General features: G+C 36.3%; 1 protein-coding gene across 1 annotated transcript; it reads left to right on the plus strand.

Moving 5' to 3' along the window:
- The first annotated feature begins 172 nt into the window (after positions 1-172).
- LOC113403908 (high-affinity choline transporter 1) lies at positions 173-16716 on the plus strand. The gene is made up of 10 exons (XM_064216371.1): positions 173-595; positions 983-1158; positions 2089-2196; positions 3119-3274; positions 9823-10121; positions 10203-10332; positions 10875-11073; positions 11318-11452; positions 13867-14139; positions 15868-16716. Exons 2-10 carry the CDS (start codon positions 993-995, stop codon positions 16184-16186), a joined length of 1785 nt encoding a protein of 594 aa, XP_064072441.1. The 5' UTR covers positions 173-595; positions 983-992; the 3' UTR covers positions 16187-16716.
- Positions 16717-17721: the final 1005 nt, after the last annotated feature.

Genomic DNA, 17721 nt, shown 5'->3' on the forward strand with positions numbered 1-17721 from the left:
TTTATCCAAAGCTACCATATCTGTGAAAGGTGTACATGAAATATAGAGTTCGAAAGCAGCGAGGAACTTAAAGCTTAAAAGCAGAAATGTAGCGTGTATCGCGTGGGTGTTTCGAGTTACGGTAGCAGGCGAGTGGGAGGTTCGAAGCATGCGCGGTGGCGTGGGACAGCGACCAATGACGTCAGGGGATCGATCGAGAGCACACCTCGGCCGCCAGCGATCTCCTCGCGACCTGTCACATCTGGCACGTGAGCTAGGATGTCGACACAGCGGGTTATGTAACGCGGCACAGGACTCCGTGGTTCATGTTTGAGGCAGGGGATACGCGCGCTCATGTGCGGATTAAGTTTTAGGACCAGAAATAGCCCTTCGCAGAAGACCTCCCTCCGATGGGGCGACAGCTGCACCAGGCCTAATACTTAAGCCTCGCCAGGACGTCCATATAAGTTATCCCGGAACGCGAGTGACATAACGATAGTGTATTTAGATTATATATTTTATGATGGATTATTATTACGCTTTTTAATTCGGACTCTACTCGTAAGACAAAGGTGCGTGAGAGCGAGGCACACGTTTGAAGGGCTTTTCGTATCAAGTGAGTAGCATTTATTAGATATAATATAAGTCATTTAGAAATTCGTAGACTTCAGTCTACGACGTAGCTTTCTACGTGCGTAATTCTTTATAAATAAACGATGGCCAGCAAAGTACAAATGAATTAACGTGTATTTTAATAAAGTGTTTAAATCTGTTTAACTCAAAACGTGTGTATGTAAAATGTTCACAACACATTAAAGTTTGGTTTAGTGTATTTTCGAAAATATTTGGTACGTTTGTGAGTCTCATTATTGTAACAAGTAATCAATAAAGTTAATTTTGTCGCTGTGCGTAATATAGTACAGTTCGAATGCTTAATAACACTATTTGTTTTCTTATAACGATTATTTGCTTGTAAGGTTATGAACTTTATGATGCCCCGCAGGACAACGAAAATGATTAACATAGCGGGCGTGATCTCCATCATCCTATTCTACGTGCTCATCCTAGCCGTGGGGATATGGGCGGGACGGAAAAAACCAGCGGGCAACGACTCCGAAGAGGAGGTCATGCTGGCCGGAAGATCCATCGGACTCTTCGTGGGCATTTTCACTATGACAGGTAAGATATTATTGATTTCAGTAAAAAAAAAAAAAAACGGTTTTCTGGCTGAGTAGAATAGAGGCAACCCATTTTAAGCTGTGTTGCCATTGTGGGTGCCATTGAGGCGGCTGATGATACACACAGACAGAGGACATAACATTATGTCTTAAGCGCTGCTATCCATAGTTCTAGCGCCTCTACAATGCGCATGGTAGCGGGAAACCAATGAACCAGCAAAAGCCAGGATTCGGAACCGCAGTGTAGCTCATGATGTATGCCCGATCTGACTTGTATTATCAATGTCAGATATACATATTTTCAATGACCACAATTGCGTTGATAAACACTGGACTAGCTGGACTAGACCCTAAAGACAAAACACATAAATGGCGTCTGTGCGCACGAGCACGAGGAGATATTACCACTAATCATTAAGGTACTTTCATATAATCATGCCTCTGTTCATTTTACGGTGTAAGCTCGATGCTTATGATTTACACTTAATGTCCTTTGTGTAAGCTCGTCTGGTCAGGTCGACCACGCAAGTCTTGATCCACCACCAAGCAGCAATACTTGTTAGTATTACTAAACCAAACCCGAACACAACATTAGTATCGTTGTGTTCCGGTTTGAAGGGTGAGTGAGTAATCAGTTAATCTACGCAGAGAGCTCATTTTATTATGCTATATATTAACAAAAGAGTATTTATGAACAACACTAATTAATAACTACTCAATACTAATTATTATAAGATGCTATAAAAAGCTTGAACTGATCTGACCTTCTGTCATTATTTGAGACCCTTTGATAAAAGTTTAGTTAAGTTTTGGTTATTATTTAAAAATTAAATGAATGTCCAAGAATTTAATGATGCACTTTTAATGAGATTTCGTTGACGTTACGGTCTCCGCCTGTGCCGACTCTCGCTCATGAATCTTGTTGATACAGCGACGTGGGTGGGCGGCGGCTACATCAACGGCACCGCGGAGGCGATCTACACCTCCGGTCTGGTCTGGTGCCAGGCGCCCTTCGGGTATGCGCTCTCGCTAGTGTTTGGTAAGCATTACATCAATAAATAATCGGTTATTACATAAACATTCGGGGTTGTTTATTTGAGTTTGATTCACACACCTTTATTTTCTGTTATATTTGTAGATTTCATACCGTAGTCCTATGCATTTCAAATACGTTACAATTATGTCGTCTACGCCTATTTAATTGAAGCATATGTGTCCATAATTTATTAATACCATTAGATAAAGTATATTATTCCCTCGAGATCATAGTAATGATACGATAAACGTGGAGTGAATGTACCTTGTTTTACCAAAATAAATTAAAATTAGGTAATCGCTGGCGGTACAAAAATACACTTCCATACTAGAGTCGCATCCGCGCGTGCCGATGTCGAGAGCCTCTCGACACAAATTTAGGCTTAACGAGGCCTCCTTAACATACACTCAAGAACTATTATAGCGCATGTTCTGCGTTGTATAATTACAAACTGCTTGTACAAAAACTAGCTCACTTTGTGTGAACAGATACGACTTGTTTGTGCATTGGCTTCTCGCTATTGAACGCCAGCGCCTGTTTAATATAACGTTAGAAAACTACTTTAGATAACATAACGTTAGAAAAGTACTTTAGTATTTAATAATAATTAATACGCCCATTTGTAAATTGCAATTATCGACGCCATTTGAGAATCCATATTAATGTACCCACTGTAAGAAACTTTCTTGGTACTTTTCTAATTGGACGATAATAATCAATTTTAAACAAATCGTAGTAACCATGAAATTATATTATTAATTAATGAATTTCATATGCGACTCTATTAAAGTATAATTAAAATTATTTAAATTATCTATCATTTGCTTACGATTTTTATAAATATTATTGTTCGATATGACAAATTCGATACTCATAGAAATAGTTGAATTGATGCGACGAGTGACGTTTGGATGTTTGCCAACAGGCGGTATATTTTTCGCCAACCCGATGCGCAAGCAGGGCTACGTGACCATGCTGGACCCGCTGCAGGATTCCTTCGGTAGCCGCATGGGAGGGTTGCTGTTCTTGCCCGCGCTCTGCGGGGAAGTGTTTTGGGCGGCTGGCATCCTGGCGGCATTGGGTGACTACACATTCTGTTCATTTGGATAATTATTGAATCTTTGTTGATCATTATTTCTATGAGTAATTAGTGTTGAGAAATTAAAGATGTCGGACTTTTTTTCAATGTTACGCAAAATACATATATTTCTATATTTAAACGGGCACATAGAAAACAGGACCTTTTTGTCCTCTGTTTGTCAATGGTATTTTTTTTCTACATATGCCTTTATAAACTTGCGTTTTCGTGTTATCTTTTTACTGTTATACATCAAAGAAACTATCGACGTGTGGTTTAAGAAAGAGCTTGTTCACATCGTCATTGACAACTTTTATTATAAGTGTTCGTGACCCAAAAGGCCTGTTTGTATGTATAGAAAAGCACCCGGAATACATTTCGTTGTGCGTACCACATGCATGAAGCTTGGAAGTCGTGAAATTTTTCGGTAATCGTTACTAGAAACACTTAAAACTATATATATTAAAAAAAATAGAAATAATAAAAATAAACCCTGAATTTGTTATTATTGGCTTTTTTCCTAAGCTATCAATCAATTTTTTTTATAATTGGAATATTCATTTAACTACAACACTAAGGAAACCATCGGCTTATTCGTGTAGTGTATCTTTTAAAATTTTTCTAAATATATTTTTACGTAATCGATACGCGCAAATAGCTATGCAACTCTTCTGCCGTCTAATAAATTATTGTGCGAGGAGATATATTATGGAACGTACTTAACGGGTTTTTGTCATGTGACACTTTTCTCCGCAATCACAGGACACTGAGGGTGTGAAGTTACCGCGCGGCATATTTATCGGTGACGCCCAATTGGGAAAGGTCAACGACATACATACATAACTCTTAAAAAACATACTTGTTTTAAAAAAATGTATGTTCTTCCTATTAATTTTATAAATGCGAAAGTTTGTGGGGATGTAGGTATGGATGTTTGTTAGGCTTTCACTTACAAACTATTGAATGAATTCTAATAAAACTTTAAAATAATAAATTATACCTCAGAATAACAGGCTATAATATCAAGATATTGCGTAGATATCGTTATTGAAATACACCAGAATAGCATATTGTCTGGGTAGGCAGTGACTTTTATCTTTATTGAATGCACGCTACTGAACGTATCTCTAAACGAATATAATAATGAAAATATATACATGAAATTTGGTACCGAGATAGTTCCGGTCCAAGACTTGTAATAGTTATTGTGACAGAAATCATCCTTCCTTCAAACCCGAATACAGCAATACTAAGCATAGCGGGGCGTAGCGCAGACTCGCAATGTCTGTAGTTACATAAGATATATTTGAGAGTGGACGAAGCAGCATTTAATATTCATTATCTAAGAGCAATGGTCCGGACGAGGCTGTTTTTAAATCTTCATCAATATTGCATTTCTTTGTTTTCTGTCGTAGTAACATTCCAGAAATACCTTTCAGACAATTTTAACTCGGCGTTTATTAATATATATATTTATATGTTATAAATTTTTATACTCTGTATGAGATTTGCTTTTTTATTTTTTTTTATTATTCGATTTGGGTTATTTTACAGTGATAATGTAATACCTTATTCAAACTCAATATCAAGAACAAAATGAAACTCAATTGTAAGTAGACTGGACACATTCAACATTACAACATTAGTAGGTTTTTCGAAAATTCTCGTCGAAAACAAGTTCGTCGTTCCTACAGTCGTTAGTTCTCGGTTGTCGTGCTACTATTCGATAACTTGATAACGCCATTCACATTTATTTCAATAATTGGAAAGATAATATGCGCTTGTAGATTTTTTATAGAGGGACTTAACACATTATGTCAGGATATTTTAAGAATAATTTCTATTACTTTATTATATTTTAAGGTTATAGGACAATAAAAGATTATATATGAAACACAAATATTTATTTAGCCATTATAATAGCTGTAGTAAACGTAATATTGTATCCATTAATAATTACAATAAAACCAATTACCATAATAAAAATATACTTTATTCAAGTAGGCTTTTACAAGCACTTTTGAATCGTCATTTAACAAACTATTTAAAGTAAAGCTACCACCGGTTCGGAATGTAGATTCTACCGAGAAGAACCGGCAAGAAACTCAGTAGTTACTCTTTATCAATATCCAAAAATACAGTCATTTTAGTTAAATACAATTATACTAACTATAAATATAATATATAATACTAACTTTGTATATTGATAATTGCAAAAACACAATTCATATATTCATCAATAATTTAACAAGCAATAACAATTATATTATATCACAAAATTATATCGTACCTTAAATGTTAGCAGCAGCTTGCTGGTGCAGGATCAAAGTGAAAAGTAAACGTAAAGTGTTCTGTACCGAGCTTCCATCACTTATATAAGCCTCACTACAAATCACGTGACTCACAATATTGAATAGAAAAGTCAAAGAACCTACCCTCTTATTTAATATCAATGTTATCAATACAATTCAAAAATAACTTAAATTAAAATATTGTTATTACAGAATTGATTAAAACATACAATACATAATGTAAGCCTTGTTTGTAATTGTCTAATTATTTATTTATTTCTTACTCAATCTGACACGCTCTAAATTTTAAGTCGTTTTAGAATGGCATTAAAAATGAACGAAAGTTGAAATATACCTATGTATTTTCCAATAATATTTACAGCACCGGCGGCAACTCTCTCTGAATTGTTTTCAGAAAGAGTTACCAGGCCAGGCCAACTACCTAGTTAAAAGACCTTTACCCTCCTATTGAGCTATTCAATGTAACATTAGAAGTATATACATAGTACATTACAATAGTGACACGTCTCAATAACGGTTTGCATCTTTAGGCAAGCTTTTTGGCTGGGTCACAGTTTTGGAGCTTTTGGCCTGACCTTTGTAATTTTCAAGGTTTTTGGTTAAAAACGCTTGATATTCAAAAATCCTTTAATGATTAATTCAGTGGAATTTATGAGTCCTTTTAATTTGCGTGACTTCATATCGCAATAATGTGTGTATCTCATAATGTACCCGACTTTCGTCGTGAATCATAAATCACGGGTATTTTGATTTAAAAAGGTTAGTATTATAATTACTCAAGTTAACTCGAAAACTGTAATTGAATTTCTACCCCACGCATATGTAAACCAGTATGGAGAATGACGAGGGTTGAAATTGTTACAATATCACAAGCTCAGGGCAGAAAATTTCGAACGGATCCACTACTACGAGATCCTGTGGCTATATTTGCAGTCGAAGTACTTCGTATTGTATTACAGTACAATCAAACTTTACCACTAGAGAAACGATTTAATGTAGAAATGACCACATACATATTTTCAAATCGGGGGTTCATGACAAATTCGAATTTTGTATACTCGTATATTATACGTTTGCTTATTTTTCTTGCATGCACGTTTAGATGTTATGCCTCTCGTAGTCACATCGGCTTACTCGTCGTTCAAACCAGAACACAACAATACCAACCATAAGTATTACTGCTTCGCGGTCAGAGGCGGCCTTAGGGGGTGGCGAACAGGGCAATAGCCCGGGGCCTGTATAATAGGCAGGGACCTCGCGCAAATACGCAAGCAATTTTGAAGAAAAAAAAAATAGATTTTTTATTTAAAACTTTGGTTTTTCATCCCTAATTATTTATGAATCTTATAAAATAACAGTAAATTAAAATAAAGTTATTTAACTAATTCATTAATTCAAAACATAATTGAAAAACTCATTATGTACTGCTTAAATATCGCGCCTCGAAACACTTGAAGATCGGTTTTTTAATCGCATAGTACTCGGGTCATTTCGGGAATCGGGGCATAATGTTCTGCTCTTCTATCGCTCGGGGAATATCCATGTTTCATTTCTTTCGTCAACTCTTGTCACCCTGGATTATTTTTGCTTGCAGTATGACCTCAAAATGACCCCGGTTTGTGGCCCATACCAATTACTGACGAAGAACGAACTGAGATTGTATTAAAGTGACCAATACGGGTTAAAGTTGATTTATTTTCTGTTAATGATAATGGGAGGCAAGTCACGTGAAAACGCAAATTGTTGAAAAAGTAATAAATATTACTCTATTATTTTTGATTGTACTCATTTAACACAACATTTAATTGGTTTCTTAGCCGTCGAAAGAACTACAGCTGAGAGTTTGAATAATTATTCTATTATATAATTATATAATCACAGAATTAGAACAGTTAGGTATATTACACACCTGTTACAGTTGCGTCTGCTGAAAGCAATTTTTCGAGACTTACTAAAACATATTTGAGGAAATCAATGACACAAGATCGGCTGTAAGCCCTTGCTATTCTTTCAATCGAAAATAACAGCACATTCGTTAGATTGTGCTTTAATTAAAGATTTTAGTCTTAAGAAGAAGCCAAAAACATCAATTTTAAAAAATATAATTTCTTAATTTATAATTTTGTAATGATTTCAATGTAAAATATTTTAAAAGTACAAAAATTGTATTTATATGTATAACTTTGGTATCTTTCATCAAACAAAACAAATACCTAAACCAAACAACCAGACCTACTTTCCCATTACATACATATTTTTCACCGAGGACAGGGGCCTCGCTAAGGCCTACCGCCCGGAGCGTCGCAATGGGTCAGGCCGCCGCTGTTCGCGGTAGAATATATGATGAGTGAATGGTACCTACCCGGTAGGTTTGTTTGTAAACCTTTTGTTTTTTTTCAATTGTTTATAAGATAACTTTAACCAAAATCCTAACTCTGTATTTGTTCTCTTGAGAAATTAAAATAAAATCTAAATCTTTTAAATTAAAACAGCAACAAAACAAATACGTCGGCAGAACTAGTAGAGCAATACGACTCAGACGGGTTATTGTGACAGCACAATAAATAAATACTAAAGTTTTCATTTTCCTGTATTTTCGAGTTCATTCAGTACGGGTCATGTTAAAAAGGGTTCGCGTGGACCCCCAGCCGCAGTCACAAGTCAATACTTCCAGCTGTTGCGGTTCCGAGACTTTCGTGTTTCAGCGTCTGAACTATTTAGGAAATGTGAATTACGCATGCCTTGTTTACTAAAAATGTTAGATTTGCTTTTGCTTATTGATTGTCAACGAATGGCAAAATGATTTCGGTACCGAATAAAACCGAGTACAGAAACAAAGTGCGATTCAATATTTTTCCCAATTATTGTCGTTTCCTTTTCCTTTATAGACACACCAAGGTGTGTCTATAAAGTCCATAGTTTCAAGTCCACGGCGCAGAAGAATAATTTTTTGCTAAATTAGAAGGGTTTTTTTTTTTAAATTTTTGTAAGATTTGGATACGTCATCTCTAACAGATAAATACTAGTTAAATTTGTACTCAAAATGTCTGAATAAATATGAAGGACCTGATTTTTAAAAAAATTATCTAGAAACTCTCTGCCAAGGTTACAAGAATAGTCAAAATCAAAAAATCTTTATTAATTATAGAAGCATTACACTTATTGATCGTGAAGAAATAAATAGCACCACCGATAAAAAAATATTGCAACTATGCAAATATTGTATATGTACTGTGTATACATACATATGCATTTAGTAAAAAGCGATTATATTAATATTACAAACAGACACACCAATTTTATTATATAATCTGTCTCGTCAGATTGTAATCTAACGATTTTTGTAATCTTACGGTGACATATAGATATCATTAAGTTCCCTATTCCTACGACATAATCGACGATCAAGTCGTTCGAGAGTTATTAAGTGACAAACTATCATTTTTACTATTTAATAAAAACAACCTTAAGAAATCATAAATTTAATGGAGCTTTCCTCATAAAGCCTCCCGTCTATACGTGAGAACCATAAATCAGTGCTATCACTACATATTATAAAACGAAGTCACCCTCGTTTTATAATATGTAGTATAGCACGCCTGATTATTATTAATGAAGTGAGATTATTTTTTCCGAACCGGTTGTACGATTTGGCAATCAATAAGAAAGTATAAAGCTTCTATGTCGAATAGAGATTTTGAATTTGATATTTGGTTATGTCTGTATCGTTCTATGCTGTCAACGATATTTACAATTTTTGCGAGTAGTAATTATTAGTCGTTTAACATATTCGAGTCCCAATATCTCGTTGTTTTACATATTATGGCGATCCCGACAAGCCCTTCGATTGTACAGGCTTCCCCACACCTTAACACGATCTAAACGCTTAATTAGAGGACTGCATAGATATGTTAGTGTGGGCATAAAATCTCAAACAGATATTGTTAGTAAACGAGTATATATTCAATTCTTTATATTATCTTTAAATCAATGAATATAAGTTTGTAGTGACCCGAAAAATATGAGCCGACCTTGACACGAAGGTACTTGTAACAATACTCAACGCAGCACTTTCTAAAACTAACTAACTCAACGTTTATTGTAGCCTAAGATTATTGTATTTAGGTACTTTATATTTACTTTTTAAAATCTCATTATATATTCTAAGTTACTGTGGTTACTCTATTTCATGATACATACATAGACGTATTTAAAACAAAATATTGTAAATTCGTACAGGCGCAACTTTGGCCGTGATTATCGATATGGATCACCGGACCTCCGTGATCTTCAGCGCGTGCGTCGCTGTTTTCTACACATTGTTCGGCGGGTTATACTCTGTGGCCTACACGGACGTCATTCAGCTGTTTTGCATCTTCATCGGTCTCTGGATGTGCATTCCATTTGCGTGGGCCAATGAGCACGTCAAACCACTCAGTTCCATGGAAGTGGATTGGATCGGGAAGATCGACCCGGAGTACTATTGGTTTTACGTCGATTACGGCCTTCTGCTCGTGTTTGGAGGGATTCCGTGGCAGGTCAGTTTGAGATTGAATAAGTTCTTCTATATTAATTGTGCTTCTATGTTCCTCAATAATCTTTTGTTGGTGTGGGTCCAGGTGTACTTCCAACGCGTGCTGAGTAGCAAGACAGCGGGTCGCGCGCAAGTGCTGTCGTACGTCGCCGCCATCGGCTGCATCTTCATGGCCATCCCACCAGTGCTCATCGGAGCCATCGCCAAGGGTACAGGTACATAATCATAAACATAACATAATCAGCCTGTAAATTTCCCACTGCTGGGCTAAGGCCTCCTCTCCCGTTGAGGAGAAGGTATGGAGCATATTCCACCACGCTGCTCCAATGCGGGTTGGTGGAATACACATGTGGCAGAATTTCGTTGAAATTAGACACATGCAGGTTTCCTCACGATGTTTTCCTTCACCGCCGAGCACGAGATGAATTATAAACAAATTAAGCACATGTAAATTCAGTGGTGCCTGCCTGGGTTTGAACCCGAAATCATCGGTTAAGATGCACGCGTTCTAACCACTGGGCCATCTCGGCTCAAGGGTACAGGTAAGCCAAAGAAATGGTCATGTTAAAACTTGCACGTATCCACCAATCCTTATTAGAATTACTTGGTAAACGAGTTTCAACCTAAATCTGAAAAAGAGTTAGTTTGGCTTGACTTCCGTAGCCCAGCTGTGGGACATTTGCGGGCTGTTCCTTTTTACTGCCGGTGTTGTAGATTACTTTTTGATTAAATATCTATACGGAGACATTGTTGACAGCGTGGAACGAGACCGACTACCGCGGTGCTCTGACCCCGGAAGGCGAACTGACCTCCGAACAGACATCCATGATTTTGCCGCTGGTGCTGCAGCATCTCACTCCAGACTTCGTCTCGTTTTTTGGACTCGGAGCTGTGTCCGCCGCTGTCATGTCCTCGGCTGATTCCAGCGTGCTGAGTGCTTCTTCGATGTTTGCCAGGTTACTTTATATAGCTGGTTTATTTTTTTCAATCTTGTTATAGTTATTGATATTTATCAAACAAATAGTTCGTGCTTCTTGAAGACTTAAGTTGCTTTCAAATCATGAGGTAAAGATATTTTATAGTTTGTTAATCAGTTTGTGTAAAATCAAATATATATTGAAAAGTTGTTTCCAAAATGTTAAAATAATTTTATTATTTATATAAATGTAATATATATTTGACGTTTAATACTCGTAACAGGAACGTGTACAAACTCATCTTCCGTCAAAACGCGTCAGAAATGGAAATCATATGGGTGATGCGCGTGGCCATATTGGTGGTGGGTGTACTGTCCACCATCATGGCACTCACCATACCCTCCATATACGGACTGTGGTAAGTGTTCTTGTGCTCGAATTTGTCATTAAATCATGTGGACTTTAATATTGCTTTTCTGAAATATGTCTCAATTCTGCGAACACAATATTAAAGTAAAGCAATCACAGATCAGTTCATTTAAAAATAGTCGAGTAAGGTGATGTGTTTCACTAATATATACGGATACTTGGGTTGTCATTTCAGTTAAATTCGCTAATGGAAATATTGTTCCACGACGAAGGTTAATATATGTACATATAATTTACTAACATGTTGCTCAAAATAGGGTATGTTATCAAATTGTAAAGAAAAGTGCGCAACACTATACGTCAGTGTACTGCCTACTTAGGGAGACGCTCGAAGCCGGGCGGGTCTCTGACGAGGGATAAGAATGCAGGAACGACTTATTACTGAGTTACAAGTAATAGTAGTTATACGAGCGGCATGTGGCAACAGTGTTCGCGGCTCGACTGTACCCTCGCAAAAAGGTTTTATGGTCCATTGTGTGCGGGAGTCGATGTCAACAACGTTACGTAACTATTTGAATACGATGGATAGCAGAAATCAACGGTTTCTTATACAAATTACAAGTAAACCATATCGAAACGCTGGGAACATTAAACGTCGGAGATGCGATGACCTGAATACGTGAGCAAATCTAAAATATAATTACTAACTAAACATTGTGTTACAAATGTTCGCAACTTATATCGCGCTGATATCACCAGACATGTCGGAGATCACAAAGGATTCCTCTCTCCGTTGAGGACAAGATTTGGAGCTCAATCAACGTTACACGTTGCCATATTCTCATCCGCCGCCGAGCACGTTAAGAACACAAATAAGAACTATTTTTTTTTAGGTTTGCTCGATTTTAATTCGGGTTATTCGATTAAGATTCACGCGTTCTGTCCACTGAGCTGTCTTAGTTCTTCGTATCTTAACAATAACAGTGAATAATTTTTTCCATATGCAATATGTTTACTTAAATAGTAGACAATTTGTCTTTATTCGTGTTTGTTCGAAATGAAGGGATCGGGCAGGCCTCTGTTCACTAATGACTGGCTCGATGTGCACGTACACTCGTACACTCATACCCGTACAGTGTTACTCAGTATATACTCGTACTTAAATCCTCTCCGAAGTTTTTCGTTAGCACTTTCATGTTAAAACTCTAAAAATAAATTACATATATATTGCCTTTATATTGAGCTGTGGTATTAAATTCGATGTGGTATCTTTTTAACGAGTGTATTTATACATATTATATGAAAGTTTTATTTTGCAATGTATCAAATGTATTTAATACATAAAATACGTAAGGAAAAATGAAATTTGTTCCATCAATTGTATGCTACAACGGTATTTATATAATTTACACTCAGAGAGCGTTTGGGTAATATTATATATTATTATGATTATTTGAAAGTATATTATGTGTTTAGAACGAGAGGATTGGAAATCTGAAGAATCAACTCGAAGCATTTAAACGGTTTCGCGATCACGGGCCGGTCGGTGGTATCGATACATCTCTAAAACGCGGTCTTTAATTTAAATAGGGATGAAGCGAAGATAATTAATCCGTGCATTGGAATTACCTACAGATAGAACTATAACTATAATAATAACTGCGAAATATAAAATATATTTCGCATTAATTCATTTATAAATAAATCGTTCTAATAGCTTAACTTGAATGATTTGAAACGTAAATTTATATTGAAAATGATTTAAGAATTTAATTTAATATTCTAAGTTAATTTGATAAAATAATGGTTTATTTAACAATTTACATAAAAAAATGTACCGTATATACAATGTATATACAATATATCTTTGTGTTTTATATTATTGAGAATATAATAATTGGCTGTTTGTTATGAATGTGTTATGACAAATCATTAATCACACTATCACAAGCTGATATTGATTTGTATGTTTACAAGTTTTGATTTAAGTTCGCCGTATTTCTTAAGACATTCATAAAAATCAAATCTTGCTTATTTAATTTTTAAAACTGTTCTCAAACGACTGTTTGAGTTGAAATAGTTGAAGCACGTCAGGCGCTGGTGAAAATACAGTTTGGTATACTAAGTTTTAAAATACTTGGATTAAATAAAAACTTATTTATAAAAAGTACAAGTTCATGTAATGTATCGAATTAAATGAAAATTAAACGAATGAAATAAAATTATTTTGTAGATAACCCATCAGTTCACAATGTTGCCAGGCTTAGCGTGAGTTTAAAAACTTCAGGCGACCTGTTCTTCGTACTCTTTGTACAAATTTATTGAAATTAAAATCTAAAATCTAGACGATAACTTCTTGCGTAATTGATAACAAAAACATGTATATATTCGTCCATTCGTATCGCAGATCTCGTCAGTATTTCACAATACGTGCAATGTTATTAAAGGAGTAACCACCCATAGGTCGATGTGCTCCGATCTGGTGTACGTGATCCTGTTCCCCCAACTCCTGATGGTGGTGCACTTCAAGAAGTACTGCAACACGTACGGGTCATTGGCTGCCTATATAATGGCTTTGCTGGTGAGATTGTCGGGCGGGGAGAAGCTGCTGGGTCTGCCGGCTCTCATCCACTACCCGGGCTGGGATGACGAAAATGAGGTGCAGCTGTTCCCATTCCGGACCCTGGCGATGACGATGTCACTCTTCACGCTGGCTTTTATATCATGGCTCTCAGTGTAAGTATTGTGATTGGGTAATGTGTTTCAGCTTCATAGAAGGATTTGTTTGGTTGTGACGAAATACTTTTTTAATACTTAACGAAGGATGTAAGAAGTGATTAACTTTTCTCTCTCTCCTTTTTTCTATTTTATTATATATGATAAAACTGGGTAGAATTTCTGTATGAGCAAGGTTATTTTTCTTTAACGTTGATAAATCAGCTGAAAGAAACGGAAATTACATTGTATCGGTGAGTTCAAGGTCACCCGAGCTCTTTGATACCGCGAGTGGTTCTTGTGTTGGACGAGGAGACTGGGTCGATGTTAGTAAAATATATTATAATTCCGATGTGAGGTAGTTTGCTATCGTATTCACTCATAACAAGCTCTTCATGTATAGCATATTTCAAGGGCATGAGGAGTAACGACAGGCAACCCTCACAGATGTCGTACGATTTGCATTTGCTCTGCAAGACTATTCTTTATTAATATACAAGTATTTTTTTAAATATATAACACGATACAAATATAATTTAACTACTTATATCCACTATAATTATATTTCTATAGTTCTGATTATGACATTCAGGATAGTAAGTTCCATTTTTTAGGAAGCCGTAATTAATACTACGGTTTACTTGCATCTTGACCAATGGCGTCATGGCAAAGTTGTATACTATTTGCTTAAATTCAACCTGCAATTGGAATCGACTGTCATTGCAGTTGATATTTATATCAGTGAACGTCACCGATTTTAATAACAACAACTCGCGATCTTCTCCTATAGTTATATTATTTGCAACTATCTGTTGACCGCGACATCCGGTCAAGCTGTCATATGGCCTTATCGAGATTCCAGACTAGATACATGGACCATATCATTCAAATTTATACGAATTTTACCAGTAAGAAATCAGACCGGGCAGCTATTGGATGAATGTAAATAAGCCCGCAACTGTTAGTGTCAAAAACAAACGAATTTAAATTACAAAGAGATACTCCCATTGATCGTTATCTCGACGCGTCGACGCGACGTCGACAGTTTCAAGACCAAGTTTTGAGTGCTTTCTATTCTTCGTTTTAATTGTATTTGTGTCTTATTACGTTCGATTGATCGAATCATCATTCTAGTTTTTAATTGAGCGGCGAAGGAAAACATCGTAGGGAAACTTGCATGTGTCTAATTTCAACGAAATTCTGCCACATGTGTAAACTCTCTTCAAAAAGGAGAGAAGGCCTTAGGAAATTTACAGGCTGTCAATGTTGTTGTAAAATGTTAATGTATATATTATACGAACCGCTGGAAGGTTTGGGTACAAAAAAGCAAATGTCAATACGTAAATGTTTCTTTATTAAATAAAGGCCCTTGTTACATTATGATGATAAACATAAATATTAAAACGTAAACGTAATTTCGTACTCATACAAAAGGGAATAAATCAAACATTAACGTATTCGCATTTATGATGTTCGATATTTATTCAAAGATAATAAAGACGGATTATTGCTTTCATTTTTGACCTGTTCTTGTTAGGGAACAAACAGCTTTTGTATTTTGATGTATTACGCCTTTCAATGAAAGAGAAAACAGATAATATCTTAATCCAATTCTACATCGAATCGAAGAACTTTTTGAAGACTCTTATGAATACGTCTTCAAAGAGGTCTCCTAACTTATGATAATGAAACAACGTTCGTCTATATTCAGGGGAGGACGCAGAGATCAAAACGTGTACTCGTCCACAGGTTCTTATTCAACTCGGGCTACCTGAGCCCAGAATCGGACTACTTCAACTGCGTCGTCAACATTCCCGAAGACATTCGTCGCGTGGACGAGCCGTCGGAAGCGGGCGAGCAGATGTCGGTGCTGGGGGGAGTCCCCGGTCGGCTGTACGGCGCCGCCTCCACGCTCGTGGGGCCCGACGAGAAGTCGGGGAGGATCAACCCGGCGCTGGAGACCGACGACGACGACCTGGACGACCCCAACGACGGCCCCACGCCGCTCTTCGGCAACAGCAGCGCGCCCCCGCCGGTGCAACCCTTCGGGAAACAGACGGCTTTCTGAGACGATTTTTATTTTTATTAGTTCGAACGTTTCAGTTTCCGCAATCCCGTCACATCGAAACCCTGAACTTGCGCTTCGACGACGACTCGACATCGAAGCCGATCGGTACAGTATTACTGAGCTCAAACTATACATATCAAATATATGGACCGAACGATATCTTCCCGGTGCACACTTCTGTATCGACACGCTCGTAGCACTGAGCGTTGCCTCAGCCTAGTGTAGCGAGTGACGAGTGCGAGAAGCTATGTAATAGAATTAGTTCTGTATTATAAAATTAAGAGAACTTATTTTGTAGTCGATGATTATCTATATACATTCATATATATTATATTATATTATAATGAAACTCATACATATCAAAAGCTATATAACTACACGTATTGTTAGGAAAGATATATGACATTATTTACATTGAAGAGATTCCTTATTTAAGTCAATTAATGTAGGACGACGAGCGCAAATGTGTAAACGCGCGAGCTTCTGGGACATCCGAGTGCGTGTGGGGAGTTTGTGAAGTAGTCGGAGTGCGCGACCAAGGTCAAGCGCAAGGAAACTGTGTAGCGACTGCGAGGAATACCGCTGGAGATATATATGTGTATGAGATTGTCGAAGTCTGTCATAGTATCTATGAGGCGGAGCTTTTAGATCTTTTTGGTTCAAAATAATTGTAATATTTCAAATATTGCAAACTAATATGCATTAATTTATAATAAACTAAAATTGTATTAAGTTCGATGTACAATTAAGTGGCTGTCGTCGGTTTTACTCGCGCGAAGTTGTTTTATAGTTTAATGAATTATTTGTGTTTTAATGACATGTTGTTGTTCCGCGTTGTTTAGACCAGATGTTAATAGGTTTAGAACGCTGGCACTTCTAGTGAGTTATAATATTTGAGGTCGCTTCATAAAATCAGCTATTATTGAGCTTTCGGTTACAGATAAATAATTATAAAGCGAAAATTATAAATAATAAATGAAAAATATATTTTTGATCGAAAATATAAAAAAAAAAACTTGTCAATGTACTAAATATTTAAATATTCTGTCTAGACGTGTTTTTAATCTTCTCTTCTCAGACGTATTGCTGATGTTATGAACGAACCTTTACACGAGTATGTAGGTTTAATGTATTGGTGTTCAAATATACGGCGGATTGATGTTTCCCGTCGAGCCGACGTCTGTGTGTTGTTACCCGGCTTTTGATCTACAGCTGTTAGTGATGTTACGAATATTTACATTTGAGTAATTCTATTTTATATTATATATACGAGCAATACTGTCCTAAGAATTTAACTAATTCAAATTATATAAATGATATTTGCGACTGAGAACTGATTTGATTAAAGTCATGTTTGTTGCTGAACAAGTTAAGAAAAAAATATTAGTTTTACTGAGTCCCTGGGACGTACGAGTGCAGATAAATTATACCTAAAGGTAGCATTCATAAGCGAAAATATATTCTGTAATATATACGCAGATATTATATGTTATATATTTATTTTATTGCAAAGTATGACAAATAAGGATTTTATA

Source organism: Vanessa tameamea, chromosome 12 (assembly GCF_037043105.1).
Source record: "Vanessa tameamea isolate UH-Manoa-2023 chromosome 12, ilVanTame1 primary haplotype, whole genome shotgun sequence".
Taxonomy (NCBI): domain Eukaryota; kingdom Metazoa; phylum Arthropoda; class Insecta; order Lepidoptera; family Nymphalidae; genus Vanessa; species Vanessa tameamea.